This window comes from Jaculus jaculus, chromosome 9, assembly GCF_020740685.1.
Source record: "Jaculus jaculus isolate mJacJac1 chromosome 9, mJacJac1.mat.Y.cur, whole genome shotgun sequence".
NCBI lineage: Eukaryota > Metazoa > Chordata > Mammalia > Rodentia > Dipodidae > Jaculus > Jaculus jaculus.
The window spans coordinates 1,839,757-1,854,720 of record NC_059110.1 but is presented as its reverse complement, the minus strand read 5'-3'; the positions used below and the strand labels follow the sequence as shown (position 1 = coordinate 1,854,720).

At 49.4% G+C, this 14,964-nt stretch overlaps 1 protein-coding gene across 1 annotated transcript; it reads left to right on the top strand.

The window, feature by feature from the left end:
• The first annotated feature begins 2,870 nt into the window (after positions 1-2,870).
• On the top strand, positions 2,871-9,616 carry Ttll2 (tubulin tyrosine ligase like 2). The gene is given in 11 exon segments (XM_045158410.1): positions 2,871-2,962; positions 5,714-5,794; positions 7,705-7,756; positions 7,902-8,022; positions 8,025-8,268; positions 8,270-8,330; positions 8,333-8,494; positions 8,496-8,742; positions 8,745-8,856; positions 8,858-8,929; positions 9,466-9,616. Coding segments are annotated over 11 exon segments (1,395 nt in total).
• The last annotated feature ends 5,348 nt before the right edge of the window (positions 9,617-14,964 follow it).

Sequence of the window (14,964 nt, the reverse complement as noted above, 5' to 3'; positions counted from 1 at the left end):
AGCTGAAGAGGCTGGCGAGGCTGGGAAGGGCTGTCCTGCTAAGGAGTCCTGAGACAGAGGTGAGCCACAGATGACTGCTGTAGTCACTAGGTCAACCCTGAGGTGACCTTGCCACAAGACCAGATAGATAGATGATGATAGATAGTCATTACTCAGCTGAAGGAAATGTGTCAGTGTTTCATATGTTTCCCCATCACAGGAACAGAGCAAGCGGAGCTGGCACCAGCTGCTACAGATCTTTCTGTTTGTCTTTACAACATCACATCAGCTGTGAGCTGTGGTCAGGAGCACCCACCACTTCGTGCGTTATTGCATGCAGCTGGCATGGGGGCTCCTGAGGTCTCAGGAGGGGGGCTGATGACCCTCCCACGCCTTCTCTTGTGAGTTGTCTCAGCTGCTCTTGAGAAGAGCTGTCAGTAGTTCTCACTCACTGCTTTCGATGTGGAGGAATTCTGCCACACAACAGTCTGCTGAGCCTCATCTCCAGCACCCTCCAGAATGTTCACACTATCCTATCCCAGGTCCTCCCAGGCTCTAGTGCCATCCACACACCCAGGAGAGTCTGAATTTGGAGCAGGCACTTTCCCTTTTCCTTCCCACCGCAGCCAGCACCAGAGAAAAGCAAGTTTGCCCTGGGACGTGAGCCTGACAAGGCTGGTGTCCGAAGGACCAGCCATACCACTTGGCCCGAGCCAAGTGTCCCTTCAGGTAGAGCAATGGTTGTTTAAATGACACCCTGGTGGCCAGGATCCATCACTGCAGCCTTACAGCCTCAGCATAGGAGAAGTATCCTGCTGCGGGGACACATGCACGTGCACACACACACACACACACACACACACACGTGTGCATGCACACATATAAGTAAATAAAATACATTGAAACAAAAGTACAAACAGTGTGCAGGAATTTATTCTTCTGGAGGCCAGAAGTCTGCAGGAAGGATGTGTGCAGGCCTCGCTCTCTCTGGATGTTCTGGGCTGGGTTTCCAGCTTCTGCTGCAGCCAGCCATGCATGGAGGTCCTTGGTGTGGGCACATCTTCAACCTGCACCCTCCCTGCCTTCATCACTTCTCTTCCAATAAGCACACACTAGCCGGAGGGCTCCACCTACTCCAGAGTGAGTTCATTCCGGCCACTCATAGTGACCAACACCCCGATCCCACAGCAGGCCACTCTGATCTTTCCATCCAGGACAGAGCCATAGGTGAGAAGATGTGACAGGTTTCTAAAAGAAGTATTTGTGCCCCTGGGTGGAGAAGACCTTGTCAGTGTGGAGGTGAGAGGAGAAGAGTGGAAAGAAGAGAGAAAAAGAGAGTAGGAACTCAGCTCAGAAGCAGGCTGAGCCCAAGTGAAACCTAGGGAGGGAGGGACAGAGAGGAGGAAGAGAGAGAGAGAGATAGGAGAGAGAGATGGGAGAGAGAGAAGAAGGGGAGAGAGAGAGATGGGAGAGAGGGAAGAGAGGAGAGAGAAGAGAGAGATGGGAGAGAGCAAGAGGAGAGAGATGGGAAAAGGAAGAGAGAGAGGAGAGAGATATGGGAGAGAGGGAAGAGAGGAGAGAGATGGGAGAGAGGGAAGAGAGGAGAAAGAGAGAAGAGAGAGAGGCAAGAGGGAGTGGAGAGAGAGGAGGAAGAGGAAAGAGAGAGGAGAGAGAAGAGGGAGAGGAGAGAGAGAGGAGAGTGAGAGAAGAAAGAGAGTGAGAGAGAGAAAGGGAGGGAGAGAGAAAAGAGTGAATGCTGTTAGGACAGTCTGGGAAGTGTCTAATCCTCATAGGCACTGAGAGAAGTGAAGTGTGCGGACACTGGTTAAGTGTCCTTGAAAATGGCTTCTAGCCTGGGTGGTGTGCCGCCCTCCCTTAGCCCAGGCAGTATGAAGTTCTCATGTGAACCTTTCACATGGAGAGGAAAATTTTAAATTGTTGAATAAATTCTGGATTTATAAATTGCTAGATAATTCAGGCACCTGATACTGCTTGGCTGTGTCACATCACACAAATAGAATAACTGTCAAGCTGAACATCCTTTTTTATGCTCATAAAGACAGTCATAGAGGAAGAAACTAATTACACTTCATTTTATAAAATTTACCAGCACCTAGGGCTACATGATAACAATAAACAATTCATGACAAGTGAACACATGTCCAACTAAGAGAGAAGATGCCTTCTGGGTTACATATAAATTGATTTTAGTCTTGCCTCGTTAATTAGAAAATGGGTAGTTTCAAAACCCCTCTTGGTAGAGCTTAGCAGCATCTTTGGATGTGGTGAGCTACCATTTTCACATAGTTCCATGAGGTGACATTGTCCAGAGACTGTCATACATTAATAGTCAGTCGACAGAGATGGCAACAGTGATGCCTAAGGAGATGAGTGGGAAGAACTTGAAGTTCAGAGGAGCAGTATACATATTCTGGCTTCGTCCCAGTTCTCCATGTGGTCAGTCAGGCCTGAGTAACTGACCCTAAGAAAAACAGCCATAGCCTTAGCTGAGGGTGAAGCCAGTTGGTATCCTTGGGATAAGCAAAACATTAAAGGTTTCTTCTAGAAACTCAACTGTTTTCATGAGGGCGTAACTACTCTAAGGTTTTGATGGGACATAGCACCGGGAGGCTCTAGGTAAAAGGGGTCGTGCCTCCAAAGGAGCCTTCCTCACTACAAGTCAGCCTCTGAGTCCTTGTGAGAGAAGTTTCCAGAGCACACAGAGTGAAGACAGAGACCCTCTAGGCCTAGTCGTGCATGCCAGCCCTTCCTGAGGTGGGGAAAGGCCCTCTCTTAGTGAGGACAGCAGGCTCTGCATTACTAAGCTTTCCACTCACGGCCACTCAGCTTATAGGGAGGGACCACAACAACCCTCCTTGGCACCATGCCCAATGAGGGCCTGTTCCTCTACATCAGGCCAGACCCAGAGCGAGGCCTTCGGAAGTGATGCCCTGGAGAGCACGGGGCCAGCACCGCCTGGACGGTGAGTACGGCTCTGCTCTGGCTGTGTCGCAGAGCCTTTCGCAAGGGTCTTAACAGGAGCCGTGTTTTTTATTTCTCTCATCTTTGCACATGCTGGACACATGCACGGATGCTGCTCCCATTCACTGGCTGATGCAGAAAGCTCGCTCTTTGTAGTGGTGGAAATAGTTTTCATAGAGCATCCAGGACCACGGTCACTTAGAAAGGTCCCTCTACCTAACGCCCTAATTGTACCCTCTCAGTTCAGTGATGATAAGTTTATGATGTTTAATTACATGTTTAATACTTAAACTTGGCCTTGGTCAGGTGGAATGTCTACTGGAGTTGGCTGTCTTTTAAGCAGCGCATTGCTAGAGACACTATGTAAACAGTAGGAACTGACTCTGGGCTCTCCTTCGAAAGCTCTGGGAGGAAAGAGGATTAAGGGCTGGACACTGCTATACCACCTCCAGACTCTGGATGCCAAGCTCCTCTTCCACCCTCGTCTGGCCACCAGTTTTCCAGGAAATCCTGCAGGCCAGCAAGGTTCCCCTAGAGGAAAATGCCTTGTCTTTTTTTTTTTTTTTTTCCCACAGGTTCTCATCTGATCAGGAATGCTGAAGGTGTGGTAAACAGGGATCCTTCCCCCTTCTTGAGCCAAGAGAACTTGCAGCTGGGGTTATACTGTATTCTAAGAGCTCCTAAAAGCCAGTAATTATAATAATGATCTAATAACACGCTTGAATCTAAGGAATCAGGGCTGCAGCTCAATTATTCATTTCAGCTCTGATGACATCACCTTGGTCAAAGCCAATGACAGGAGAAATTTTCTTACTTACCTCATGTGTCTGCTGGCGGCACGCTCAAGGGTCCCGCATGTTCTCACTTGCTCTGGCTTCACATAGTCTACTTAAACAGGGGTAGGTTTTTTTTTTTTTTTTTTTTTTTTGAGATGAGAGCCTCCACCTTACCTGTTTCTCATGGGTGACATTCCAGCTGTACAAGAGGGCTTGCCCTATAGCCCATGCAGGCAACTGCTCTGCTTAGTTTTCAGAATCCAGGTTGACACCATCCTGTCCTAACCCGAGTCTTTTCCAGGACTAGTTCCTGGGGGAGAGAGGCCTATCCCCATTCCATCTCTCTTCTTGGCTACTGCCTTTGGAGGACAGCTAGTTTTTCTTTGGGCTATTTCGATGTGGTAGTCTGGCTTGGGCCTCTGGGAATGGCCAGACAAGGACTGTTAAGGTATTGGGGCTTCGCACCAAGTGAGCGCTCAATAGTGTGTGCTGGACAAGAGGCCAACTTCTTTGTGCAGCCCTGCACTGGGCTTGTGCTCAAAGGCCTCCCCGACACAACTCTCCTGAAGAGCTCAGGCTCCCCCAGAGGAAGGTCCTGGAAGTGCAGGTAGGAGCTCTTAACGCAGCTAAGGCCTCAATACCTTCTTCTGCACTGAGCTTTGGTAGTTTACCACAAAGGTCCACCTCTAGTGGCCTTTTGCCAGCCAGATACCACCTAAAAGTTTCAAAGTGTGAGCCCACCGGAGGCACATTTCAGATTCAAACCGTAAGTCTCTGTTCAGAATAAGACGAGTGACTGGTAGTTTAGTAACTGGGACATTGCATCTGAGCTCTGGTCTAAGAAGTGGGTTAGGCGGCAGGTGTTTCAGTTTCTGCCTTGAGTAAGTGGGCAGGTATTGTGGAGGCAGCGGTGTGTTTGAAAGTTACCTATATATCATAATATGCTCAGTATGCCTCTTGAAAAATATTTATTTGGGCTGGAGAGATGACTTAGCAGTTAAGGTACATGCCTGCGAAACCTAAGGACCCTGGTTCAATTTTCCAGGTCCCACGTTAGCCAGATGCACAAGGGGTGCATGCGTCTGGAGTTCATTTGCAGTAGCTAGAGGCCCTAGTGTGCCCATTCTCTCTATATATACCCCCTTCTAATTAATAAATAAATAAAAGCAAAATCTTTAAAAATATTTTATTTATTTGAGAAAGAGAGAGAGAGGAGGGGTGAAGGGGTGGAGGGATGGGCACTCCAGGATCTCCAGCCAGTGCAAATGAACTCCAGATACGTGAGACACCTTGTGCATCTGGCTAGTGTGGGTCCTGGGGAATCTAACCTGGGTCATTAGGCTTCACAGGCAAACACCTTAAAACTGCTAAGCCATCTCTCCACCCCTTTGAATGCATTTCTACTCTGAGTAATGTGAGTCATTAATCTCTTATCAGTACACTATGATTGGCATCAGTTGATATAAACTGGTACCTTCAGGGACTCTTAGGTGAGACTCATACATATGACTTCTGACATAGATGTGTGGGGTGCTGTGTAAAGAGAGGGAACACAGTGGTGAGCCTCATACGCATGACTTGTGCTCAGGACTACAACCCATGACTGATATGGGAAAGATGCACAAAATGTTTGACTCCAGTAACTCCTGGGAAAGATGTTCCACTTCCACACCTTTCTGCTTGCTGGCTCCTCATTTACTCTACCTACCACGTGCAGGGTGCCTGGTGCTGGCATGCGGGGCGAGAGCAGCCTGGCCTCTTGTTGCAGTGCACAAAGTAGAGCCATGGCTCCACCTCCAGCCACCACGGGCCTCCAGAGTGAAGAGGGTGGCAAGGGAGATCACAGTGACCTCTGGAGGGCTGCTCTGCAGTCCTGTCCCCATCACTCCTGCAGATAAGCCTTCCTGCGGATAGGCCCACCGCACTGAACCAGCACCAACACGCAGGCCCTGTAGCACTCTGCGCTGCTTCCACAGGTACCCAGCAGCCTTCCCAGCCCAGCTCTACCAGCTTCCCTGGCCACATGGCACCTACATAGCCTATGACACAGGTTCCAGGTAAGGGCATCGCCCTGCTGGACATTCTGGGCTCCTTGCCAGGCTTTTCTGCCCTTTGCACCTGATGCTCTGACCATTGAGCTTTTGTGAAATTGCAGGGAGATGGAGGAGGGGAGGGAGAAGAGAAACCCACAGAGAAGAAGTGTCACAAACCCCTGTCCTCAGCCAAACCCAGCTTTTCTCCAGGAAGCAGCAGTCGTTTACGGAGAGGCTTCATGAAAGCTGGCGGCCTCCGCAGAAGCCTTGCCTACCAGCCCTGGCTTCCTGTCTCGGCCAGGCTGCTCCCACTGGGGAGAACCTGCAGACCAAGGGCACCATGGGCCAGGCCTTCTGCCTTATATCTGAACCGTCTCACGCAGGACACGAATGAGACAGAGCATTTGCTCAGGTGACAGAAATCCAGCACCTTCCGGGCTCCTGTGGCCTGTGTGTAACGTATACCAGTCTTCAGAGGTGACCTTTTCAGATGGGCTCACTGAAGGTGAGGTCAACCCTCACAGGCACCATTCCTGTGCCTACACAGCATGAGTACTCCACTGTCATCCTTACCATCAGTTTCTGTATTCTATACTTACTATATAGTCATAAGGGAATACGATTGTATAGCAATTTAAGTACCAACTGGTATCTTATTTAGAACGTAAATTAATTATGTAGATAATTGAACAATGCCTGCCATGGGCCATGAGCAGTGTCACATTGTCACCATCTTCCCTCTCAGGCATGGAGAAGTCCTTCCCTCAGCTTTTAGCAGGGAAGAAAGCAAATTATCATGAAAATCTCCATGTTATTCATGGTGCTTGCACAAAGGCCCACACAGCCTATATCATAGCTCATATGTGGCCCAGTGTCACAGTTCACACCAGAGAGCCCACCACAGCTCACATTGGTACCCACACCACACTTCTCACCATGGCTTACACTGGTCCACACTACTCTCCACACCACAGCTCACAGGATAGCCTACATCATGGCTCACACCACATTGCACACCATAGCTTGCATGCCATGGTTCACACCACAGCCTGCACCACAGCTCACACCTCAGCCCAGCATCAAGGCCCACACCAGAGCCCACGCCACGACTAATACTATGACACATGTGTCCTGGCTCACACTGCTACCAACATTACAGCTTACAGCACAGACTAAACCATGGGTCACATGATGGACTACACCACAGCTCACTCCACATCTCACCTCATGGCTCTCCCATCAGGGTTATACCTCTCGGCCTACACTAAAACTTCTCCCTCAGCCCAGCATCATGGCAAACACCGTGGTTCACAGCCTGGCCTACATTACTACCCATATCACAACATAGCGTCACCCACACAAACTCCAACACTACAATGCATGCCATGGCCCACACTACAGCTCATGCCACGACTCATGTCACAGCCCACAACATACCCACACCAAACCCATCCCATGGTTCACATCATGGCCCACACTGTGGCTTACACCGTGGCTCATACAATAATATACACTAGTTAACCTAATATGCTACGTAACACATTGTAGCCTATATCATCTTCACGCCGTGGCTCACACTAGGCCAACATCATACCTCTGTGGACCAAGTCCCTACTCTGCTTAGGCCACAGCCCAAGTGTCCCCATTGACTATTAATCACTGCAATCATGCATGTATTTTCCTTATCAAACTTCTGCAGTGGTCAGGAATGGGAGAACCATCAGTCATCTGGCCTGTTTCCTTGATCTTTTCAGCCTGAGAAAATTCTTATGAAATATATAACATTGTTTCAAGCTTCTTCTAACATGCTAGAATTCACTGCCCTATGAAAACTCTGACTTGCATTTTTCGTTCCTAATACACTCACTTTTTACTCTAAGAGGGTTGGCCACAGGGGACGGCCTACGATGACCATCTGTCCTGCACCATTCGAGTGCTGTGACTATAAATGCTCTTAGCCTGTCACCCACGGGACACAACGTGAGGGTAAGTGGGCAATGGCAGGCCCTGACCCTGTAAGCAGTGAGTGGAGATGGGTTTTGGGAGGTGGGTGGTGGTATAGGAAACTGCTCTCTTAACAGAAAGCTCTGCCGGCTCACCCCTCTAACCTGTCTTGATGATCAACAGTTAGAGAAAAAGAAAGTCTTCGAGGAGAGGAGATGAAGTCCCTGGGGCTGCCTCGAGGCCGCTGGGGCTCTGGGTGGCCAACACCCCGAGGGGCATGCACAGCGTCCCTCTGACCTTGGAGCAGGGCCGGGCAAAGTCGGCGTACAGCAGCAGGGTGGGGAGGGCTGGGCAGTGTCCTGGAGGACTTCCCCCTCATGATCTCACGATGGCCGGGTGTGACAATGGGAAGCTCTGGCAGAATCTCAGCCACCACCAGGGGCAACCATACTCACCAGGAAGGACCACCCGGCCAAGAACCTGGCACGCACGAGGAGGATGCATGGTACGACCCTCTACGAATTCACGCCCCTGACATTTGTCTTGCCAATGACTACAGGTGCTAGGTGCCCAGCCCAGCCAGTGGATCTGCAAGTGGGCAGGACCGTCCCGCCCGATGGGAGGGGTATCATAATACTCAGTGACATTGGGGATCTCATCTTCAATGCCACCCGTGTGGTGCAGAAGCACATCTGCAACCCCTTTCTAGTGGGGGGACACTAATGCCACCTCCGCATCTACGTCTGTGCCACCGGCTTCAGGCCTTTGACCATTAGCATGTTATTGGGAGGGGCTGGTGTGATTTGCTGCTGGAAAGTTCGGCCTCAGTAATCTGCAAGACTATCACTCCCATTTGACCAACAGCAGTATCAGCAAGACTGGGGCGTCCTCTGAGAAGATCAAAGAGGCGGTAGGTCAAGGCTACAAGTGGACCCTCGGTAGGCTCTTCTCCTACCTGCAGAATGGGGATGTGGACCATCTGCTGCTGTGGCAGAAGATCAACTGCACGGTCACCCTCACGGCCCTCGCTGCGCTCCGTCAGTCCCCTTTGCCACCGACTGCTTCTAGCTCTTTGGGTTTGACACACTCATTGACAACTTGAAGCCATGGCTCTTAGAAGTCAACTACAGCCCTGCCCTGTCCTCAGAGGAGTCTCATCCATGATGTTACTGAACTCATTTTCTTAACTGGCTTAAAAAATGAAGAGAAGGCCGGGCATGGTGGCGCATGCCTTTAATCCCAGCACTCGGGAGGCAGAGGTAGGAGGATCGCCATGAGTTTGAGGCCAGCCTGAGACTCCATAGTGAAGTCCAGGTCAGCTTGGGCTAGAGTGAGAACCTACCTTGAAAAACAAACAAACAAACACACAAAACAAAACAAAACAAAACAAAACAAAACAAAACAAAACAAAATGAAGAGAAAAAGTACAGCACGGTTGTCTCTAGAAATTCCAGGAACTCCTGTACCAAGAGCAGTCAGCGTGAGCGCCCATCCTCTCCTTGTTCTCTTCCCTACGTGTCCCCGTTGAGGTTCGGGAATATAAGAACGGCCTTGCCAGGGACAGCACCAGAGGACCTCCCGAGACACGTGCGGACCTCCCAGCTGAGAGAAAGGATGCCGCGCACAAGCACTGACTGCAGCTGGAGCCAAGCCGGGATCAGGGCCTGCGGTGCCTCGCGCGATGCTTTCGCTGTTCTCACCCCGGCTCCGCGCGGCCCTGGAAGACCAGGGGCGCTGGGCTGTCCTTGCAGACACGGGCTAGGCAGCAGATGCCCGGAAGGCAACTTTGTCCCTATCAATGAGGCAACTTTTGGGGCTTCCAGAAATGGATGAAATGTCAAAAGAATAATCCATGAGCTCCAGAAACTAGTGAATAAACTGCTCTCAAGTAGTGAAAAGTAAAGCCCAGGGATGAGGTGAATTTGTGAAAACCAAGGTTTCCTACAGAAAGCCATAGGGAGCAGAGGTGTGTGGGTACTCATGTGTCCCTCAGCCCTACCAGTGTGTGGTCCGAGTGCTGATTCAATTCACTCACATTAGCAGCAGCTCTCAGTACCCAGACCAACTTTACAACAGTCTACTGAGGATTCATTTCAGCTCAAGAAAGATTCTTGAAACAGTCTTAAGAGATTCTTAGGTGCAAATAGAACAAAAGGGCCAGAAAGTATATTTTTGTTCTATTTTTTTCAAATTTTAATTATTTTTCTTTTCTGACAATTTCACACATATATATTTTGATCATATTCACCCCACTGCCCTCTTCTGTCCCTATCCCACTGAACTCTTTCCTCTTCCCAACTAGTCCCCCTATCTACTTTCCTAGTTTTTGGGTTTTTGACTTTTTTTTGTGACCCAATAAGCTTAGAGTTGCTTGCATCAGCATGGACATACTTAGCAGTGGCTACACACTGAAGAAAGTCTCTTCCACCCCTAGCCACCATTAACTGCCAAAGATTACTCAGGGAGGAGGAGGGCCTCACAAGCCCTCCCCAGGCGGCAATGGAATGCTGATGGGCCCAGGGCTGGGCAGGTCTTGTGCAGGTCCCCACAGCTGCTGTGAGTTTGTGGGTGCAACGGGCACACTGTGTCTAGAAACAGCACGGAGCGGCTCTCCTCCCCATCCTCCATTCTTTTGGGCTGGCTCCTCCTCTGTGATGTTGCACAAACTTTGGAGGGGTGATAAAGATACTGCAGTCAAGGCAGTAGTGGCACCTAGTTGTTGTTTGTTTGTTTTTGCGAGGTAGGGTCTCAATTTAGCCCAGGATGACCTAGAATTCACTATGTAGTCTCAGGGTGGCCTTGAACTCATGGTGAGCCGGGTGCCTCCTGAGTGCTGGGATTAAAGGTGTGTGCCACCACACTGGGCTACCTATTTGTTTTTAATCACCCATGGTTTGACAAAATTATTTCATCAATGGAAAATCATTTAGAGTGTGACTAGTTATTGAAAATCCAAATGACTTGTTTATATAACTTGAGCACTACCTCAAATCTTAAACCAAATAGCTCTCTGTGGACACATCCATCAATCATGTGGAAGTGTCTCCTGTTGGCATGTGGGGTCAGAACCTCCCAGACCCAGAGAGGTAAGCACCTGATGGATGAAGAGGAGTCCCAAGGCTCGAAGGCCCTGTGCTGAGTGAAAGTAGCCACGTGGACCACATGATCAGGGTCCCGTCGGAATGAAGTGCCCCCAGTTCGCAGACCCACAGGTAGTGACTGTGGTGGCATCTGGGGCTCAGGGGGTGTGTGGTGGGCTGGTGATGGGTAGAGGTTCCCCTTTGGGGGATATTTTGAATAAATTGTCCCCCAATAGATTTGGGAGTTTTATTAAAGCTTCTTAGACCTGCAGCCGCCTGGCTGGAGGAGGTGTCACTGTGGGTGGATCACAGGGCCCCACCCTCAGGTACGGGATGGATTTGGAATCCAGTCTAAAGATACACAGAGTGCCTGAGTTCTGCCTGGAGGTCTTGAAGTGTGTTTGCTTGCTTTTCTGGCGGTGGCTTTTTCTCTGTCTGCTTGGACCTGTGAAAGTGGGCCAGCTTTTTCTGCCATTATGGAACTTCCCCTGGATCTGTAAGCTTCAATAAATATCCCTTCCTCCATAACCGTGCCTGGTTTGGACGTTCATCACAGCGCTGTGAATCTGTCAGCCATAAGTGGTAACAGCTGCACAGCCCTGTGAACACAGTAAGGGTTGCTGAAGGCAAATTCTGTATTTTGCCACAATAAAAGCATTTTTTAAGGTCAGCCAGGGAGGACAGAGGAGATGGCTCAGTGAATAAAGTGGCCCCAGCACCTACATACAAGCTGGGTGTGGCAGCACACATCTGTAATACCGGTACTGGGGAACGAAAGGCAGAATCCTTACAGCTTGCTGGCTATAGCTAGTCCAGCCAAATGTATGAACTCAAGGTTCATGAAAGACTGTGTCTCCAAAAGTAAGGTGAAGAGCACCTGAGGAAGACACGTGACCTTGACTTCTAACCTCCACACGCATGCACAACCACGTGCATGCACACCTGCCCACATGCATGAGTCAGCACACATATGAACATATATATACACACGCACACACATGTAACAGAAAGGTCAGCAGGATGATGGGTTAGAAGCTCTCTGCTCATATGATCCCAACAGTTTTTCGGCCATCCATGGGCAAAAGCACCTTTGCAAGAGCCTGGGGACTCACAAAGTAGTAAGTGAGGCACTGGAGGTGCCCAAGACCATGGGGAGCATTGCATGAGGACAGATTCCCTGATCTGGCAGACACATTGCCTGAGTTTTCTGCTCCAGACCCCAAACTAGCCTGTGCCCCAAAGGGTTTGGCTACAATTCCATCTGTCCGTGAGGCTTCTGTCATCACCATTGCCAAGAAGTCAGGCAGAATGATGCACACTGGACCTCAGGAGGCTGGCTCACTGTGGTTGTTTGAATCAGATGTCCCCCATAAACTCATGTGTTCAGAATGCTTGGTCCCCAGCTGGCGGCAAATTAGGAGGTGGAGCCTTGCTGGAGGAGGTATATTGATGGGGACAGGCTTAGGGGTGTTATAGCCAGCTTCCCCTTGCCAGAGCTCAGCTCACTCGCCAGCTACTGTTACCCACCATGTGGCAGAAGTGATGTTCAGCCTCAGCTCATTCCATACTTTTCCCTGCCATCACGCAGCTTTCCCTTGGGACTGTGAGTCAAAATAAAAACGCTCTTCCCATCTGCTGCTTCTGGTCAGATGCTCTGTCCTGGCAGTGACAGAAGTGCTAGTAGTAGACTTGATGATGGCCCTGCAGCCCAACACCAGGACCGCTCACACGCAGGGTTAGATTACATGTGCTTATACAAGGACCCAGAGGATCCTTGGCAGGCACGTGGGGCTCCATCTCACAGCAGATGCTGAATGGGTCCTTTCATGGTTCCAGCCGGCTTGTCTTGGGTGCAGCTCATTGTAGGAACAATCCTGACAGTGCGATGTCTAGAATGGTCTCTGTGCTCTGGAGAGATTGTGGGCCTCCATCCATACCCCTGGAAGGGCCCTGCAGGTGGGCAGCAGCCTCTCGTGCTATGACCCAAGAACAATCCTCACCCGGGAAACTGAAGAGTCTTGCCGCCCAGCTGTACAAGGCTGGGCGTGCTGAACTTGACTGCACATCAGACCCTGGGGCTTGGCTCCAGTCCCTGCTGGCTATGGTTGATAGTTCTGCCCAGGCAAAGGCTTGCTAAGAGTCGATATATCTGAGTCCCTTCAATGCCTCAATCTGCTAGTGGCTTAGGATCTCTGTGCTGACCTTTACATTTCAGCTGGCTGTGCACCTGAAGGAGACACATCCAGCAGTGTCCTCACAGGCTCACTGGCCACTTTTATCCCCTTGGAGGTCTCGAAATGACCTCATAATTTGTTTCTAAACTTCTCAACTATAGTCTGAAACCAGGCTTGTCAACCCAGAAATCTACTGGGAGACATATCTGACCAAAGCCTATGAACACATCTTGGTCAGAGGGTGACCCTCACATCAGAGCCAGTCCCATGGACCAAGGTCCTTACGAGAGTCACATCCACCTAGAGACCAAATAGAACTCATGCTCCCCTGAGCCCCTGGCAGCAGAGCTGTAACTGCAACTTCACAGCAAGCCCAATGGCAGCTGTTTGACCCAGATCCAGCCCCTCAGCTATGGTCCCAAAAGTGCTTTATCAGCCCAGAGACATAGCATGAGGAGGCTTCTAACCAGCCAAAGCCAGTCTACGAGGAGTGAAAAGACTGGTCTATCCCTTTAAACACCAACATACACATATGACAAAGGGATGGGGAAGCCCGATGCTTCCAAAGGAGAATAGTAAAGCTCCAACAGAAACAGATATGGAGATTACCTGAAAAATGGAAAACACTCACTTTAAAGCTCAGTGAGAGGCTGGAGGTAAAGTGCTTGCCATTCAAATAAGGACGTGGGTTCAGGTCATGGGCTCACTGATCAGCCAGTCTGACTAAAAACAGCAACTCCAGGTTTAGTAGAAGAGCAACAGAGTAAGACACACGGATGCATGGGATGACACATATATTGGCACACACACACACACACTCATACACACACACACACACACACACACTACACTATATTATACACAAAGATAAAAAATAAAAATAATAAATAATAGAAGCCATTAAAAAGAACCAGACAAAAATCTGGAAGCTAGCCATGCGTGGTAGTACATGCCTTTAATCCTAGCACTGGGGAGGCACAGGTAGGAGGATTTCTGTGAGTTCAAGGCCAGCCTGGGACTGCAGACTAAGTTCCAGGTCAGCCTTGGATAGAGTGAGACATTACCTTGAGAAAAACAATACAAAAATCTCCTGAAGCTTAAGAAGCAATGGTACAAGTGAAAAAAAGTAAGTCCTGAAATGTATCTACTGAAATGATCCAGTTTGAACAAAATTTTAAAAAGATTGAAAAACAGTGAATAAAGCATAAAATATCTATGGGCTATGTTCAAGTATGAATGTACAAATTATAGTTGTACCATAAAAAGAGACAAATATTATTAAAACAAAGAGTTCTGAAATTTTCTAAATCTTGGGAAAGTTATTAGATGGCTACTTTCCCCATTATTATCTAATAATACCTGACAGAAGCAGTACAGGAGAGGCAGGATTTATTCTGGCTCACAGTTTTAGGAGACATCAGTCTATCACAGGATAGATGTGTGTCAGAATCCCTGGCAATGGGAGTGCACAGCCCAGGCTCCTCATAACTGGGCAGACCAGGAAGCAGACAGAGCCAGACCAGAGCCAGGGCTGGGTGATAGCTTCAAAGGCCTGCTCCCAGCAACCCATCTCTACCAGTCAGTTGTCACAGCCTCCTCAAACAGTGCCACAGTCTTGGGGTCACATGTTCCAATACATGAGCCTATGGGGGACATGGTGTGGCTAGCTGGAGGATCATGGAGGGGAGCTGTCAAGCTGGACTCAGGTGGTTCTGGAGATGTGAGTAAGGTTGGCTCTGTCTAAGCAGAACTTTTGTTAATGTCTGACCCAAGGTGAGGTCATGGCCTCTTACATTTGATTCCCTACCTGGTTAATTCCAGCTTTACTCCCAGTCTTCAGGCCCAGAATGTGACATAAAAGCAGAGCTGACTTCCATGACACAGAGGAAGTCATGATTTTGTAAGCCTGATGTCTGGTCTGACCACTCTCCCCAAATGGGGACTTGGAGGACAATTTCTAGATGATTTGTTTTGCCTACTGTTTTGGGGGACCTCC